At 46.9% G+C, this 19,884-nt stretch overlaps 1 protein-coding gene across 5 annotated transcripts in view; it reads left to right on the forward strand.

The window, feature by feature from the left end:
- SBF2 (SET binding factor 2) overlaps positions 1-19,884 on the forward strand; it is a 2,295,537-nt gene that overhangs the window by 1,023,762 nt on the left and 1,251,891 nt on the right. For all 5 annotated transcript variants that reach the window (XM_078680952.1, XM_078680953.1, XM_078680956.1 and 2 more), the window contains one exon: positions 415-523. In XM_078680952.1, the coding sequence (XP_078537078.1) occupies positions 415-523 (109 nt within the window). The remainder of the gene's footprint in view (positions 1-414; positions 524-19,884) is intronic.

Consider the following 19,884-nt stretch of genomic DNA (forward strand, 5'->3'; position numbering starts at 1 on the left):
TTCAGATCATGGGAAGCACTACTTAGCACCTGAGTACATTGTAAGAATAAGAAATTTCTTGCTTTGCTTCTCTAATCAGATTGTTTTCACATCGTTTTTTTAATCTAGTTGTATCTCTTTTTACTACACATTTTGAAGTTGAAATGTTTTCCAGAACTTTGGCTTAAACTATGAGACCATTTTTGAGTTTGACAATGATGTGCATGCGGTTTATTCATGTTTAGGATGATCTTTACGTTTGAATCTTTTTCCACTACTTCTGTAGTTCTCTCAGTTAAGGGAGTCATTCATGTGAGGTTATATGCGGAAGGAATTAGGAAGGGTAAGTACTATTTCCTTAGGCATGTGAAAGAAAGGCACAATGATAATTTAAAGCAGTGTAAGGAACATTCATTCTTTTTATTCTTTTCCTAGCTACCCTTACATTCCAATTCTCCCTGCACAATTGTTGGAAGTTTTGAGTTCTCCGACTTCTTTCATCATTGGCGTGCATTCCATGTTTTCCACTGAGATTCAAGAATTGGTAAGAAGTTGCCAAATTACAGTAGCTTTATTAGCAGTGATGGCATAACTTGTTTGGGAATTTAGTTTTCAAAACAATATCCTTACATGTAACAGACTTAAAATGTACACTGGTGGTATAACTGTCACTCAACCTTTTTTAATATGAGGCATTCTGTATGGCAACTTGCATGAATCACAACAATTAATGTATGCATTTATATGTGTATGCCTTTTTATTCAGTTTACCAAGCTGGGAAAGTGTGGAACAGTGTAATTCGATGGGAGATTTAATATTGTGTTCATCAAGAGGGGAGTTGGAGGAGTATGTTTTTAAGAATATGTTAGCGTTGCTCGTAAATCTGAACTCGTTTCTTCCAGAAGAGTACCTCTTAGCTTATTTTTCCTCTGGTTTCATTTTTACCTAATAATAAATCTCACACTTTGAGCTACGACTCTAATCAGAATCTCATGATGTGATTTTCTTATTTTATTTGGTTTGATATTTCTGGTAAAATATAGCTCCACAATTGTGATCAATATATGAACACTACCAGGAAATGTCCTTAAAGTGAGTTGATGCTCTTAATTAAATAAATGGTAACCTATTTGCGCTGCTTATCCAAAGATTAGTACATTAAATGCTAAATCGGGATTTCCAAGTGGAAAGTAGGACAAGCAATGAAAATTAAAGCAAGTGTGTTGGATCATAATTGTTTCCAGCGAAACTTTAAGGTTATGTGCAAGACAGGTTTTGTAGGTCTCGGCCTGCGAAAGACTCTGCACATGCGCAGTCGAGCTGGCGAGATTTAATGACTTAGAGTATTTTTCACTAGCGAGGTTAAGCCCCGCTCCTCTTTTCCATTGGATGGCGTCACCGTTCATGCTAAACGGTGGCCAGTCATTGGAGAAGAGGTCCCAGTGACGTTCTTCTTTCTCTTTTAGCCCCTTCCTTTTCAGACTGGGTTCCTTGACTTACGTTTGTGGTAAAAGCTTTCTTATCTTCTTTATGGGGCGAAACAGATGGCCCCATAAAGAAGATAAGAAAGCTTTTACCACACACATAAGTCAGGCCAAGCCAGTCTGAAAGGGACGGGCTAAAAGAGAAATTTATTTTATTTAAGTATGATCGCGGCACCCGCGCATTTCTTTTAAAATGTTATTAAGTAAAGCGCGGGTGCCGCGATTATACCAAAATGAAAGAAATAGAAGAAAAATCTACTACTTTCATTTTAGTATTTACCGCGGCACCCGCGCATTACTTACAACATTTTAAAAGTAATGCGCGGGTGCCGCGATAATACCAAAATGAAAGAAATAGATGTTTTTTTCTATTTCTTTCATTTTGGGATAGCTTTAAAGCGTCAAAAAGAGAAAACACTTCTAGGCGTTACACTTTCCATTTTAACCGCGTCAATGAAGAAAATGGCCTAAATGGTATATACCCAATAGCAATAGAGACTCAACGGATGACTGAAGTTTGGGTAGCAATTGTTGACTGTATGTACCAGCTGATGGAGGATGCTTATCCCTTACACACAACCCGTAGACAGGATTGTGCGAATGCGAAGCAGCCCCTCCACGAGTATTAATGAAGTGGTGAGTAACTCGGATCTTGCATGGGAAACTGGGCAGAAGTAGAGTCAGAGTCTCTTAGCTCAACAGTGTTTCGCTGAGAATAGACCAATCATAAATGATAACCTAGGTTGCATCTGCAAAGTGTAAACCAATTTTAAATGGCCAAGGGCCCTTGTTTTCATTTAAGCTCTTTGTCAAATAGCATTCCAGCGCAATTTGTGGTGACAGTGGATAAGTGTAAACCCTTGAATCAGTGAATATTTATATATGTATATAACGTCTCTAAGGTACCAGTGTCCAATGAAGTGTGTACAGTATTAATAATTTTCTCGTAAGGCTTGCAGAATTGCAGGATATGTAGCACCTTAGTTTTTGACCTTTAGCCGCCTGTTTTGCCAGTATATGCATTCCTTCCATCATGTTTACAAATAGGAGGAGAGGTGGCGTACACCTTTTGCACATGAGCACTGATATCAAGCGGCAACCATGTAACTGTACTCTTCCAATTTCTTGTTCTGCCGTCTTATTTGTTAAATTGCGGTTGGCACATTTGTGGTTCAGTTATATGGAAGCTTTGAGTTAAAATCATACAAGCTTGTAATATGCTTAATCTTTCACTTGATCGGCGAGAAAATGAGGTGCACATGTCCATATCCGTCAGCTGATGGTCGCCCAGGCTGCTTCTCTTGCATAGAGGGAATGAACACTAATGGTTTAATGACTGAAACAGCTGATTGAGTTTTACACCAGAGCATGACTGACAGTTCTGAGTAGTGATGCTTACTCAGACACTAATTGATAGAACCAAAAGCAAACCAGTCCAGCATGTTTTTTTCTCTTACTCGAGAGATTTCACAGATAAAACTTTGTTTCCTTCTTAATCACTAAAGTTCCATTTATGTAGTCTCCTAACTTTGCGACATTGTATAATGTGCCCGTCCAGGGTTTATTCTAGTGAGGATTAGCCATGTGTATCAGAAAGAACCTTGGAAGCTGTAAAATGCAAATCTATTCTCTCTGCCAGCTATCTTTACACATTTGGTGCTGTACCCCACGCCTTTGATCAGAAACAATTATTGTTTGCGCCCAACTCTTCTAAATGCAAAGCAGCTTCCATTTTCTCACAAGTCATATACAATTGTCAGATATTCCAAACGAGCTACATAAAATTGGATGAGGACGTGGTTGAGGATCCTTTATAAAAGTCTAAGGAGCATTGATGTGCGGTGTTTGTTTATATAACTCACAATAAAATTGTGTAATGTACAACATTACTATCTAGGCAGCATTTTCTATGAGACTTTAGAGAAGATTCTCTAACAAATGTTGACACAAATGTGATTCAGCAGCACTTCTAATCTTCTAACAGCAAGTGTGGAAAATGTATATTTTGCAAACAAGCCCATCTTTTTACTAGGTTCAAAAAGATCTGAAAACTAATCTATTTAATAAACATCTCCCTTCACTGTCTAACTTAAATTATTCTTAATTGTCTATAATAAAAAATGTTACTATTGGTGACGTCTCCTTAAATGTAATTTGCATCCTCTGCTCTCTACTCATTCTCTACTTCTCACTTTACTGCTCACTCTCTACTACTCTCTACTACTCTACTCTCTAAACACAGTCTCTACTACTCTACTCTCTACTACTCACTCTCTACTACTCTCTACTACTCACTCTGTGTGTGTGTGTGGCTGTGTGTGTGTATGTGGCTCTGTGTGTGTGTGTGGCTCTGTGTGTGTGTGTGTTTGTGGCTCTGTGTGTGTGGCTCTGTGTGTGTGTGTGGCTCTGTGTGTGTGTTTGGCTGTGTGTGTGTGTGTGTGTGTGTGCAAATGCAATAGGTCTAGCATTTGTGAGAGATTAAGCTATTGGCATTGTAAATGACAATCCCATTTCTTTTTCTGGTTTCAAAACCAACACATAAATAAAAAATGTTATCATTTACAATGCCAATAGCTCTAACTTTTGCAAAGGCTAGACCGTTGCATTGTAAATGCTTGTCATAGATATGCATCTTTCTAAAATGTATGCGCATCCACTTGATGTAGAAAAGTGTTGTACATATTTGACTACCACCACAAAGAATTACCCCTCGCCGTAGCCTATCACAACATATATTACATTTATCACTTATCAAACTTCAATATTTTTTTGTGATGTAGTATTACAGAAACCCAAAAGGATCTTTGTGAGTAATCCTTTAATGACACTGTTAAATGTATAGCGTATGAAACTGAAACAAAAGCTAAGCCTCAATCATCTACAAGAAAAAAATAAACGGAAATCTAAAACTTTGAAAATGATCAAAACTAAGTGAGAATTGGAAATGGAAATGTGTTTCTGTGACCAGCAATTGAAGACAATCTACGGTAATACCACCTAAGTTGATGTAAGCCTTATAATTATTTGTGAAGAGTCCTATTTTGAAAATGTTGATCACCCTAAAAATAAACATAACTCCCATATTAAGACAATGGGACCTGTTAGCATCAACGTGATGTTGATGGAGTACATGAAAATTAGATAGTGATGTAACGATATCACAGAAATAATTTGATTTAGAGCGCAATTTGGATATTAAAACGGTATTGGTGATAATGTTCAACATTGGATTGGATTGAAAATGGCCAATAAAGAAACTCTGGCTCCAATAGGGAAGATAATTCCCACTGTAAATGGAAATGCTGCTCACAGTTATTAACTGATTACATATTTTTGTAAATGTTGTCTCTTTGATCAATTAAAAATGTTAAATGAAGACAAATGAGGAGAACGTTAATCAAATTTGGAAAGACTTCTCCTAGCTTTGTATGATAAAGTAGGATTGGACTGTGTCTGTTCATCCTTAGGGCCGGTGTTTATATAAATATTTTTGTCTATTGTTTCATGGCTGTATATTGTCACTTGTATCAGAGTTGTCTGTGTTCTTTTTATAAGCAGTATTAATATTCTGTAATTAAAAAGGATTAATAGTTGGGGAGGATGTGTGTGCTGTTCGCAAGTTACAGGTCTAAAATCCTGTTAGCGCCCAAAAAAATACATACAGTAAATAAATCTGGGCTCAATCCCTGGTACCTATGGCACAATTCAGACAGTCGTAAGTTAAGGAAAAGTTGCAAAGTACTCATCAGTACTAAAACTATTAAAACGCCACAACACAATAACAATCTCACATCTAATTTTTAAATAGAGGAAATATTAATAGGAAAAATACACCAAAATGTCTAAATTACAATAAGGGGAACTGGAGAGATTAGTTTTTTTTTCTCCACATTTTAGGCAACAAGAAAAGTAAAGCGCCTACCATGAGTCACTCTTTACAGTTGGCCGGGCGTAGGCGCAGTTTCAGACTGATCATGATGTAGATCGAGTACCACAAACTGGTCTTTCCGGCAAAGATGTTACGTCCTGAGTTAGTGCCTGATTTAGATCTTGCCGGATGGATTACTCTGCCACAACGGTGATGGATTTCCTGCCCGGCAAAATATAAATCCCATGATATCCAATGGGATTTATATTTCGGCGGACAGGATATCCGTCACTGTTGTGACCGAGTAACCCGTCTGCCAAGTTCTAAGTATGGCCCTTAGCTCACTGAATTAGAAGTTTAAATCCTCCAGTGGGTAGGATGGCATGCTGTATCAGGGGAAGTCCTCTTCAAGTCATATAGCATCCTGGAGAATACATGGAAGGTCTCCAGGAATGCCCGGTTTCAAGGTATCCACTTCTACATCCCACTTATGGTATATTTAACCCCTTATCGTCTACACCTCATATACCCGACAGCAGCCGACATATGCGCCTGATGCCAATTGATGCTCCCATGATATGCTCCGCATGTCTTATGGGTCACTGTGGACCTTTTGGAGGAAGATGCCTTCTGATATCACGCATTGCACAGACCACTTAGAAGTATCCACGATGCAGCTTTGTCTTCTGGGTCTATTTGCACGGGCTAAACCCAAGATTATCAACGTAGCATTTTTTTGGGCTAAGATGACTATGTTGATGCGCTGGATGTCTCATGCAGTACCCTCGGTCAAGTGATTTAGGGTGGAGGTGCTCGGGTGGGACCAGGCAGAGGGTGCAGTGCTTCTTAAAGAGGGGTACCTGGGCTTGTGGAGGCACCCCTGGCACATTATAGGATGCAATTCTTCTGGCCCTTATGGAATGAGCCTGGGACGACACCCTTCCCCCCCACCCATAGACAGTATGTCCAGAGGGACCTCTGGTCCCTATAATTAGCTCGGGACCCCTGCAGTTGATCCTCTCCTCTCTCTGGAGCACAAGCTGGATCGTACTTGTCAGCAGCCTTGCACCTATCCATTGCCCCTCTGTATATTGCTACACTTCCTATGCATGACTGTGAAATGATTCTGTCGTGCTGAGTATTAGACTACCAAAGTCATGGGGTGGAGGATACCTGTGTGGGGGGATAGTTATGCTTGATATGTAATTGTCATTTTATTTTGTATCTGCCTGTCAGCAGAAGCAATGATGGTTAATGTTGCTTTTCTTGGGAAATACACATATGACAGTATGTTGTTCATTATTAATAAATGCCAATGAAGATGTATTTCTAAAATAAAAAGCCAGATAGCCATTGGACAAGGTCCTGCTGAACCTGTTGGTTTTTGGCAGGAAAAGCCCAATGTGGGAAAGTTCAAATTGTGTGTCTGCTGAAGTCTCATTGTCAGTCGGATACCTTTTGCACCTTCGCCTGGTCAAGAGTTTTTGCTTTGGACTTAGTATTTTGTTTTATGGATCTCAAAATCGTCTTGTGGGGCAAACCTTAAGCTCAATCCAACCAAGAACTCTCAACAAAGGACACCTTTGCAGTGAGATGTGCTGATGCTCTGGAGGTATTGGAAGTCCATAAATTAAAGTCCAAACTTTTAAGACTTTCTGAGGCAGTTCCTCTTGGGATCTTCTGTGGCTCCCAGGACCTCAAGTTCAGCAATTTGGGGCCAGGAGTCACTCTATCAGAGGCAACCAACAGGGTTCAGTCCAGGTCGAATATCAAAGATGGAATATCGAGGTATGAGAATATTGAGATCAAAATATTGAACTCCAAATATAAAATAGTAAGTAAGTATAGATGTTCTGTACCTAACTCTACTCATCATATACCTTGTTGCAAGATATTTATATAATATTTAAAATTCACTGAAAAAAACAAGGTTACAGTGGCGTTATAGTTAGGCTCAGATTTCACATACGCAATGCCATAGAAATTCATCAGTTATAGTTACTTACCTGACCTTACTATAACTTGTGCCCTTTAATGTACTGCTTATGACTTCATGTATTACATCACTCATGACCTGGTCAGTGAAATCACTCATGACATCACTGATGACATCATCCACAGAACTACTCACATACCCATTCACCCCTACAACCTCTAGTACACCCAATCACACACCCACTGAACCATTCACAGACCCATACAAACACACACCCACACCCACTCACTCATCCATAGAGCCACTCACACACCAGTAAAAACACTCACCCAAACTACTCCCACAGCCACTCACTCACCCATACCGCTCCTCACATGGCCAGCCCCTCACTTGTACAGCTACTAACACACCCACATATTTACCTATACAACCACTCACACACCCATTCCTTCACCCACACATTCTCTTGCAGAGCCACTCAATTACCATACAACCACTCACCCCACTCAGTCACACAATACAGCCACTCACACACCCACTCATGTAACCATACAGCCACTCACTCACCCATACAGCTACCCACACCGCCACTCACCTACCTATACAGCCAGTCGCCTACCTATACAGCCACTCACACATCCACTTACTCACCCATACAAGCAATCGCACACCCACTCAGCAATATACAGCTACTCACAAGCCACTCACTTGCACATACATCTACTTACATACCCACTTATTAACCCAGACAACCACTCACAAACGTATTCAGGCATTCACACAGCCACTCACATAATATGTTAGAAATAGTATCACTTATTAGAAGTGGCCAAAGTAAACTAATTTAACTTATATAGTAGCTAAGTATATATATCTGAAAGAGACATGTTAGTAATAGATTCCTTACCTTAGAATAACCCCAGGCGTCAGACTGGATCCGGAAAATTTTGCGTAGCAATACCCCTGCGAGCCGGCAGGCGTCGTCCGCGGCTCCGTGTCCGTCGTCGGAGTACTTAGACGCCGCCCATGCGCGCTGACGTCAGTTCTTCTTTTTTCCGCGCCAGCTAGCGCAGATCCGGAGAAGCTCTACCCCTTAGTCATTTTTTGACTAAACTTTTTGATCTTTTCGATCATTTCTCTACTCGAGTCTTCGACTCCGACGGTGCCGGTAGGGATGCCCGGGTTCAAACCCTGTTCCAAGTGCGACCGACTGATGTCGGTTACTGACCCCCATCGCCGGTGCCTGAAGTGTTTAGGCCTCGACCACGACGACCGCACCTGCTCCGACTGCCGGGCCCTGATGTCTAAAGCTAGACGGGAGCGGTCCCGCAAGCGACTCGAGCTCCGCGCCGCTCCAAGTCCCGGTCCCACGGGAGGTCAAGGGACCGGTCGCGGGGTCGGAGTCCTCGCAGCTCCGGGAGTGGACATCGGTCGTCAGGATCCAAGTCTTAGGTAAGAGGCATGAGAGGTCGGAGAGACGTCATCGTTCCTCCGACACACCCCGACGCTCGCGTGATGCCGCCGGGGGTTTCGGGTGACACCACCCACGCGGCTCCGACGGAGTCGCAAGCGTCGCCGCCTGCCCCACACCTTCGGGACCCTGGGCATGACGCGACGCCAGAGGAGGTCGAGCGGTATCTCATGGCCATGAGGTCCCTCCCTTCTCAGCCGGGTCCCGTGGCGCCTCCGGGCCCAGCGGCCCCGGCTGGAGGGCCTAGCGGGTCGGGTGCTTCGGCTCCGACGCCGTTGGGTGCTTCGGCCCCGGCGCCACCGGCGACTTCGGTCCCGGCGCCGCAGGCCCTCGCTGGATCTGCTTCCGGATCCGGGTTGTCGCCGGTCGACCTCACGACCTCGCCGGCGCCGGCCCTGCGGGTGTCGCCCCGGGTGCCCACTATGGACGCCGTCCCCAATCTTCCCTTCGGTCCGCATCTGGCGCGGACCGGTGCCGCTGGGCGCCGCTTCCGACGGCCTTTGGAGATTTCTATTTCCATGAGACGGCCCAGTCTGCTGACCCTGCTCTGCAGGAAATGGGTGACGAAGGTGATTGGGAGGGGTCTGTGGACCCTCTGGCACAAAAGTGCCAGTCTCAAGAGGACTGGACATATGAGCTTGGGGAGGCCAGTGGAATTGACACTTCGCCAGACACTGGATTTGTCTCCCCTCCCACCGTGGCTACGGAGGAGGGGGCTGCTTACAGTGTAGTGTTGACGAGGGCGGCCAAGGCCTTAAACCTTGAGCTCCCCGTCGCGGCCGTGAGGACTAACCTCCTCACTGAGGTCCTTAAACCGCAGGCAAGCTCCAATGAGCCTCTGCTGCCGTTTAATGAGGCCTTGTGTGACGTTCTTGTGGGCACCTGGTCCAAGCCCGCCACAGGTCCGTCTGTGGATAGGAACGTGGCCAGACGCTACCGCCCGGCCCCGGGCGACCCTTGCTTTTTGTCCACCCATCCCACCACCGAGAGCCTGGTCATCCAGGCCTCCACTTCCCAGACCGCATTCCCGACAGCTCCGCCCGATCGGGAATCTAAGAGGTATGAACAATTCGGGAAGAAAGTGTTCTCGTCCCTGAGTTTGGGACTGCGGTCTGTCAATACCGCATGCCTCTTAGGCCGCAACACCCACACCCTGTGGGACACGGTCGCGGACGTGCTGCCACAATGTCCGGAGGAGGTCCGGGCTAAACTGGCCCAAGCCCATTTGGAGGGCCGAGATGCAGCGCGATATTCCATCCGGTGTAGGCTGAATACCACGGACTCACTGGGCAGGGCGATGGCAACGACGGTGGCGGTTCGACGCCACGCCTGGTTGAGGTCCGCCAACTTTTCGGCCGATGTCCAGGCCACTCTTCTGGACATGCCGTTCGATGGCCGTCGCCTCTTTGGCGACAAGGCAGACCATGCGCTTGAGCGTTTTAAGAACTCCAGGGCTACGGCCAAGTCCTTGGGCCTCTCGGCCACACGCCAGCAATCGGGTGCCTTTCGCTCCTTTCGTGGCTACGGAAGGGGCGCCCCCACACATGCTGCCAGCTACGCACCGCAGAATGTTCAACAGCGCGGTGGCGGCCGTGGAAACCGCCGTGGCGGCGGTCGGGGACAACGGCGAGGCCAGTCCACACCTCCCTCCGCAGCACCTGCCTCAAAACCTTCCTAGTCCGTGTTTTCAGGCCCATGTGACGCCAGTGGGAGGCAGGGTTGGCCATCACCTCTTCCACTGGCGCACTGTCACGTTGGACAGGTTGGTGCTGTAAATCGTCCGAAGGGGCTACTCCCTCCCCTTCGAGGCGACCCCTCCAGCCATGCCACCGCAATTCCACGGCGTGTCGGGGGATCACTTGCAACTTCTGCAAGAGGAAGTCACGGCCCTCTACGCCAAAGGGGTCATCGAGCACGTTCCTGGGCCGGAAGTAGGGTGTGGTTGTTACTCCCACTACTTTCTGGTACCCAAGAAGGGCAAAGGGGGCCTACGCTCTATCTTGGACCTATGGAACATCAACGGCTTCCTCCGGAAGGAGAAGTTCAAGATGCTGACTTTGGCTCAGGTCTTTGCTGCCCTGGACCCTGGAGACTGGATGGTCGCGTTGGACTTGCAGGACGCTTATTTTCACATCCCCGTCCTGCCGGCCCACCGGCGTTACCTGCGGTTCAGGGTAGGCCATGAGCACTTTCAGTTTACCGTGCTCCCCTTCGGCCTTACCAGCGCCCCACGGGTGTTCACGAAGGTGATGGCGGTGGTCGCAGCTCATCTGCGCAGGTTAGGGGTGTCAGTCTTCCCCTACCTCGACGACTGGTTGTTGAAGGCGGGCTCGCCCCAGACAGTCGTCAGCCACCTCCAGACTACGGCCGACCTCCTGCACTTGCTGGGGTTCTCCATCAACGTGCCGAAGTCGCACCTGTGTCCCTCTCAGAAGCTCCTCTTCATCGGAGCGGTTCTAGACTCGACGCAGTTTCGGGTTTATCCTCCCGAACAGCGGGTTCGGGATATTCAGGTTCTGATTCCGATCTTTCAGCCTTTATCCCGAGTCTCGGTCAGGTTGACGCTGCGGCTTCTGGGGCTGATGGCCTCCTGCATCCTTCTGATGCATCACGCCCGGTGGCGGATGTGGGCTCTGCAGTGGGACCTGAAGTTTCAGTGGGCCCAGCATCAGGGCAACTTGTCCGATCATGTCTTGATCTCGGAGGGCACTGCAAGACAGTTGCAGTGGTGGCTCACGGACCGCGATTGGGTCAGTGGCAGATCCCTCTCCCTACCCCACCCGGAGCACGTGGTTGTGACGGATGCGTCCCTCCAGTGCTGGAGAGGCCACATGGGAGAGGCGGAGATCAGAGGCATCTGGTCTCCGGCGGAGTCCCGGCTCCATATCAACCTTTTGGAGTTGCGGGCGATCCGACTAGCACTGAAGGCATTCCTCCCCTCTGTCCGGGCAAACAGGGCGGGGTGGGGTCGTGGACCCTTTGCCAGGAGGCTCTGCGCCTCTGGCAGTGGCTGGAACATCAGGGCGTGACCCTGGTGGTTCAACACCTGGCAGGTTCTCTGAATGCCAGGGCGGACAAACTCAGCCGTCGGTGCATGATGGATCACGAATGGCATCTGAACTCGGACGTGGCGCACGGTCTCTTTCAGCAGTGGGGAGAGCCTTGGTTAGATCTATTCGCCACAGAAGAGAACGCGCAATGTCATCAGTTCTGCGCGTTGGAATTTCCAAGGCGGCACTCGCTCGGAGACGCTTTTCGTCGCTAGTGGAGTTACGGTCTACTGTACGCCTTTCCACCTATACCACTTCTGCCCAGAGTGCTGAATAAGATCAGGCGCGATCGGGCCCAGGTTATCCTTGTGGCTCCGGACTGGGCACGAAGATACTGGTATCCCGAGCTACTCAGCATGTCAGTCGATCCCCCGATTCGTCTGCCTTTTCGGGAGGACCTTCTGTCGCAGCAGCAGGGGACGGTCCTCCACCCGAACCTGTCCAGTCTCCACCTACAAGCTTGGTGATTGAGCGGCGGCAGTTGAGGCCATTTGACTTGCCTCCTGAAGTCTGTAATGTCATTCTGGCAGCCAGGCGTCCCTCCACAAAGTCGGTATACGCCTGCAGGTGGAACAGATTTGTGGCATGGTGCACAGCAAAGGCTGTGGATCCACTATCTGCACCCCTTTTTGAGGATCTCCTCATCCTTCTTTCTCTTGCCCAGCAGGGCTCTGCTCTGGGCACTATCAAGGGCTACCTTTCTGCCCTTTCGGCCTTCTTAAGGCTACCTGATCAACCTTCTTTGTTCAAGTCCCCTATTGTAAATCGCTTTCTGAAGGGCATCACACACACGTTCCCTCCTGTTCCGTTTGTGATGCCTCAGTGGGACATGAACCTTGTTCTTACATTCCTGATGTGCGCTACCTTTGAGCCACTTCACAACTGTCCTCTCCGCCTTCTTACTCTGAAGACTGCTTTCCTGGTTGCCATCACCTCTGCCAGGAGAGTGAGTGAGCTCCAGGCTCTTTCATCTACACCCCCTTTCCTTTCTGTCCATCCGGACAAGGTTGTGTTACGGACTAGGCCATCTTTCCTGCCCAAGGTTGTCACGGCTTTCCACATCGGGCAGTCTATCACCTTGCCTACCTTCTTTCCGCCACCGCATCCCTCTAAAGAGGAAGACCGGCTCCACCGCCTGGACCCAAACATGCGCTCTCTTACTATCTGGATCGCACACGCCCGTTCCGGGTGGATGACCAACTCTTTGTTGGTTACGTGGGCGCTAAGAAAGGAAAGGCGGTGCACAAGCAGACCATCTCCCGGTGGATCATCTTGTGTATCCAAGCATGCTACTCCTTGGCTAAAAAGGAGCCCCCTGTTGGATTGCGGGCTCATTCCACTCGGGCCACGGCGACTACAACTGCCCTGGGCCGGGGAGTGCCCCTGCAGGACATTTGCCAGGCAGCTACGTGGGCCTCACTGCACACGTTTGCAAGACACTATTGCCTGGACAGTCAAGTCCGGAGGGATGGCTTCTTTGGCCGTTCTGTCCTCCAGGACTTTCTGGTGTGATTATTGGTTCGCAGACCCACCACCGGGGTTGGTATTGCTGGGGTATCTCTTCTAAGGTAAGGAATCTATCACTAACGTGTCTCTTTCAGATGCACAAGTTACTACTTGTGTAACGATATATCTGTAAGAGACATTAGTTAGTGATAGATTCCTTACCGACCCACCCATCCTCCCCGTTCTGCGAACCGATATCTAGGGTTAAGGTCATCCCCTTTTAGGGCCCTCGTTTCATGGCACCAGTGTTGGTTCTGTCATGGCTCTGCGTATCTGGCGCGGAAAAGCTGTGTATCAGAACTGACGTCAGCACGCATGGGCGGCGTCTAAGTACTCCGACGACGTCATTCCGGCGCTAACGACGCCGACGACGGACGCGGAGCCGCAGACGACGCCTGCCGGCGCGCAGGGGTATTGCTACTCAAAAATTTCCGGATCCAGTCTGACGCCTGGGGATATTCTAAGGTAAGGAATCTATCACTAACTAATGTCTCTTACAGATATATCGTTACACAAGTAGTAACTTGTGCGTTTAACCCTCAAACGTTTATACAAAACACAGTCTCTGGATGATGACCTCAGTGATGCCATTTGACATCATCTGTGATGTCACTATCCATGCCATGAGTGATGTAACATGTGAGCTCATAAGCTGTACATTGCAGGTGTGTAAGTTATAGTTAGGTCAGGTAACTATAACTGCTGAATTTCTGTGGCTTGTGTGTTTAAAATGTGAGCCTAATTATAACGACCCGTAACCTTTGTTTTTTTGTGTGAAGGTTTTTTACATTTTATTTATTAATTGTTACATGTAACCTCAGAGTATGGGTGAGTGAGTGTGTGAGTGGCTATTTGAGTGTGTGAATTGATGTAATTGGCTGCATGGGTTTATGAGTAGTTGTGTAGTGCTTTTTTGGGTGTGTGAGTAGCTTTGTGGGTCTTTGGGTAGGTTTACAAGTGGTTTTGTGAGTGTCTGAGTGAGTGGCTGTATGGCTTTGTGAGTGTGTTTGTGAGTGCCTGTGTGGGGCGGTGAGTGGGTTTGTGAGTAGCTGTGTGGGTCGGTGAGTGCGTTTGAGTAGCTGTGTGGTTCGGTGAGTGGGTGTCTGAGTAGCTGTATGGGTCTGTGAGTGGATGTGCAAGTGGTGCTCTGGGTCTACAAAATGTGTGTAAGAGCCTGTGTGGGTCTGTGACTGATTGTGTAAGTGCCTTTGTGGGTCTGTGAATGGGTGTCTGAGTGCCTGGGTGGGCCTGTGAGGGCATGTGAGTGGGGTTGTGGGTGTCTGAGTGGGTCTTTGAGTGCCTGTGCTGGTCTGTGACTGGGTCTTTGTGTGGGTTCGCGAATAGGTGTGTGAGTGACTCTGTGGGTCTGTGAGTGGGTGTCTGAGTGCCTGGGTGGGTCTGTGAGTACCTGCGTGGGTCTATGAATGCCTTTTTGGGTCTGTGGGTGGCTCTGTGAGTGCTTTTGGGGCCATGAGTGCCTGTGTGTGTTTGTGAGTGGGTGTGTGAGTACCTGTGTGGGTCTGTGAGTGCCTTTGTGGGTCAGTGAGTGGGGCAGTGAGTGCCTATGTGGGTATGTGAGTGCCTTTGTGAATCTGTGAGAGTCTGTGAGTGCCAGTGTGGCTATGCGAGTGGGCCTGTGATTGTTTTTTTATTGCAGCAGAATTTGTGGATATGTTGCAATTTTACACAGTTGAGGGTGCCCTGAGAGCCAATATGGATCCTGAATTCCCACATATGGAAAGCAGAACAGTTTTAAGGCAATTTTTTGAGCTTCAGGGGTCCCTCTGCAACCCCTCTAACACACCCATGGTGCCAGGGTACCTCCACCTTGACCCCTTCAATCAATATACATTTGAATTTTGAGGCAGACGGACCATGCCCCGATACATAAAATGATGGCTGCAACTTTCTAGTGAGGTCATGGCATTGATGGTAGTGAAGGGATTCGCAAACCTCTGCGGAGGGTCCGCATGCCTAGATATGTTTCTTTTTTTCTTTAATAACTCCAATATTACTAAACCGATTCACACCAAATCACAAAAGGGCCAAGCGCTAGCTTTCTGCCACATTTGGTGTAATTCCGTTCAGCGGTTCGGTCTGTAGTCGTGTTCAAAATCCCTATGGGAAATTGCATAGGGAAAATGCATTTAGGGCCCCTCCTTTTTCTTGCCCCTGCTTGACAGATCAACTCAAAACATTCCAGCAGCTGAAGTGAGGTGTACACTAGTTTAGAAAATGTTGTGGAGATTCGTCAAATAGCACCAAAGTTGTTAGCAAAACATAAACGGTGTGTGTATGTGTGTGCGTGAGTGTGTGTGTCCATGTGTGTGTGTGTGTTTGTCCCTGTGTCCCTGTTTGTCCCAAGGCTGCATGTCGTGGCGGTTCGGGCTCCAGAGGCCCACTCTATTCATACCAGGACAACTCCAGGATGCTTAAATTTACTTTATTCTCAGCGTGCTGCCTCACCAGCATCCTTGTGTTTCCGTATTGTTGAAGACGTGTTGTGAATATATATGTATTTATATATACATATATATTTCATAGCAGGCCAGGAGCGGAGTCGGGTTGGGACCCTGAAAGATATGCAAACCCCTGAAAGAACTGAATTATTTCAGTGTGTAAGCTGTAGATGTGAGGCATTACTGAGAGGCCCTGAGACTATTAAAAAGTGACACAAGGGAAACAATAGTTGTTGCAGTGGCAAGATTTTTACAGCTTGCTTGGCAAATTAGAGCAAAGGATTTCCCTGGAGAGGCGCCGGCTTGCGTTTCTGATTTGACTGACACGGAAGAGCCAAAGACGCGCTGGAACGGAAGAAGACTCTGTGCATGCGACCCCCTGAGGCTAGCCAGCCTGCCAGTGAGCCGAAGGTTTCAGCGACATCCCCGGAGCCTGGAGAGACCGTCGGAAGAGTCTGACACTGTGCCACGACCTGCCGCTCTCCAGGAGGAGGGTGGCTGGAACAGGTACGCCTGCGTATCCTGGGTCTTGTTAAACCACAGGGAGGGAACAGGTAGTTGGCGGGAGGTCACCATCTCTCTTTCTTCTTTGGTTTTCACGCCTTTGATAGAACCGGTGCTTCCCTCACGGTCCCTACCCCTTCGGCTTGATACTTAAACGCCGTCCAGTGATCCGTGGTCTCTTTTTGTTTTGTGTTCTCTATTCTCTCGACACATCCTGGAATCCCGTCTGGAGCCCTGACCGAGAACCAAGCCCTCCTGGAACCGGTGTGGCAAGGAAGGACATTCTTGAACTGGACTACTTTATTTTACTTATTCCTTTGCTTTTTACAATAAGTCCCCAACACTACTGTATATAACGTGTGCGAGTGCTTCCTTAAGAGACCATCCTTCCTCACAGACCTCGTAGGAAGCGACATATTCATCATGAGCAAACGTAATGCCATGCCAAGTTCCCGCTCCGCCACCTCCATAGACAGTATGCTGGAGAGAGCTGTCAATATCGTTAGCACTGAAATCGAGCTAACTGAGAGACGCTTGTCCCTGGAACAAGCAATCCCTCAGTTCTCTTTTATAACTGAGGATGGTGATCGTCCCAGCCCCCCTTTGATCTTAAACCCATCAATTGAACGCAACATGCATTCGCCAGCCCTGGGAAGTGGGCAGGGGGCAACAGGTAACAAGGAAGCTGGGGGTTCAAGGGTGGTTGAGGACTTTCCTTCGGCAATTTGTAATAAGGACACTGGCGTAATCGTGAACACTTCCCCGAATCCAGAAATTGCCGGGACAAAAAGAAAAAGGAAATCTACTAAGCCTGTTTGTTCAAAGAGGAAACAACCCCCACGTTCAAAACCACAACTTACCGCCTTAAGTACATGGATCCAAGGACCAGCGATCTCAGTCGATATAGCAACTGTTGGTGTCTCCGTTGCCCCAACGCCCTCTGAGACATTAAACTATTCTATTCACACTCAAACTGAGTCTGTACCTGCACCTTTTACTAATTTTAAACTTGGGGACACTGCAATTGATATTAGCATAGATACTATGTATGAGTGTGTTTAGGAGCTGGTAGATAAGCACTTTGCTACAATTTGGAAGCGCATGGATCGCTTAGAATCATTAACTAATAAGCTAAGCTCTCATAAGAATGCACCCGAGACGCTACCCAAACAGGGAGGAACCCATAAATCACAGACCCAGTGTGTAACTACTTCTAGTATGCAAGAGCTAACTTTAACACTAGTGCAGCCCCCTTTAACCGATTACTGCGACACTCGTCGTAGAGTCAAAGAATGTATCTTCTCCAAACCTCCTATCAACCAGGTAATCCCTCCAAAGCCAAGCAACCCAATCAGATTATACCCACCTAGCCAACCAGTCGATCATGCTTCCCTCACAGCCCCTACAACTAGTGCCCCTTTAGCATACAATCCTCAGAGTATGACCCGTGCTACTAAGAATAATGGGTGTGGGACTCTTGAGGCAAGTAAAGATGTGTTGAGTTTACAACCGGCAACCTGTCCTTATGTCCTGGTTCTTGCAGGTTTCCCCCCTACAAGGATATACTTGCTTGAGTCCTGGGACCAATTACGACTGGCTGCCCAAACACATAGGGTTCAGGGTGTCTAACAGCAATGACATCATAATGGTGCGTAGGGTTGGCTGGGTTGGACCCTCGGATAAGACCATAGAGGGAGATTGTGTTGTTATCAATTTCCGCCGACCAGCACTTGTAAGATCTATATTGATGTCAAAAGAGCATAACAGCTCTTCACCCACTCATATTTGGTCACTGCCTCTTGTATTTTTTATAAACCAAACTTTGGGCAAAATACACCTGCTATCTCCCCATATTCGACACACAACAGGTTTTCTGCCCTCTTTGGTTTAGATAGTTTAGACTGACTGATGCCTATATTAACACCAACTAAATCTCCTCTCTCTATACCTATGCTGGTCCACCTGGAAAACGACAGCCCGGAGCCACATGAACCAAACCTGCAGGTGCTAAGCTGGAATATTGCCGGCCTGGCCTCTAAAGTAAACATCGAGGACTTGGTTAAGATGGTAAATAAATATGATATTTTAATGTTCCAAGAGACATGAGCAACAAGGGAGCTATATCTAGAAGGATTTGTATGTATGTTTGGTTTTTTTTCATATATTTTTTTAAAAAAGAACCAACAGTTTACAAAATCAGGTAGTATCGTCTCCAGAACCCCCAACCCCCCACCCTGGGTCAAGAAAAAAAAGAGAAAGTGAAGCAGAGAGAAAAAACATACTATTAATAAAGCTTTTCGCAATTACAAAATCAAAGTGTAGGGCTATTTTCCGTACAAAAGGCAATTCAGTAATACCTTGGCGATAGTTGCTAAGCAAGAGGACTAACGAAAAATCCATTGTGTCTTATAATACAATCATGTACTATCACTTAAAAGCGGGGAATAGAGCCACCGGGATAATGAAAGTACGGAGAAGGGGGGGGGGGAAGGGAGGCAGGGGTGGCGGGTGGGAGGGCAGGGAGTATGGAGCAGGAGGGGAGGGAGAATGAGAACAAGCCCTTATGATATGAGATTGAAAGGACCCTATATCATGTAGTCTGAGTATTCAGGTATTCAAAGAGTCCATCCATCTATTCAGTGGGCCCCAAACCAGGAGACCCCTTTTTTTGCCCTCCTTCCCTTTTTAGAGTAAATTGCCCATTCTAACCTATATGTGGCGAGCAATCTCGCTTGCCATTGACCAAATGAAGGGGGATTCAAATCTTTCCAGTTTGAGGCAATACATATCCGCAAGATAGTCATTGCGACAAATATCAGAGCTCCTCCTTCCTTTAAGTCAATATCATCATAAAGCCCTAACATAATAGTGCTGGGTGTAAGACATATGTCTAGAGACAGAATTCTGCTTAAGAAGCATTGGACCTGTGTTAATAGAGGCTTAAGGTTAGGACAGGAGGCAAACATTTGTACCGAATCTGCACTATATTCGATACAGCGTGGGCCTTTTGCCCCAGGTCCAGTTGCCCATTTAGATACCCTACTGGGGGTTATATATAAAAAAAACAGTTTTATAAAATTGTGCTTGTAGCTTGGAAGATAAAAGACACGTTTGCCCTAGGCCCAGGGCAGAGCAGAAAGCATTCGGTGCAGTATTCAGCTTAAGCTGCCATTTGGAGTCAACCTTACTCAGATCATCTGGTCGTTGTTCGGTCAAAATATTGTAGATACTACCAATCCTGGGTAAGTTAGGGCCAAGTAATTTGTCGATAAGATCGACCGTTGTGAATCCTGCTGACCCTCCGGTTTTATATTTTAGATCATTCGCTATTGACTGGTATTGAAAAGATTGGTGACTGCTCAGTTTATAATGAATTTGCAGGTTCTGGAATGACCGTATGCAACCAGCGTTGTACAGATCCCCTAGTCTGCGGATACTGACCGAATACCATTGGTAAATGTATGCATTCTTGAAGATCAGTGGAAGGTTATCGTTCTGCCTGATCGGAGTGTAATAATTTAGTTTAGAAATTCCAAATACCTTACAAACATTGCGAAACACCCGATAGGCATTGATCATGGTCTTAAATCGAACTCGCTTGTAGTATGAGAATTCCAATTGGCGCC

Source organism: Lissotriton helveticus, chromosome 3_1 (assembly GCF_964261635.1).
Source record: "Lissotriton helveticus chromosome 3_1, aLisHel1.1, whole genome shotgun sequence".
Lineage (NCBI taxonomy): Eukaryota > Metazoa > Chordata > Amphibia > Caudata > Salamandridae > Lissotriton > Lissotriton helveticus.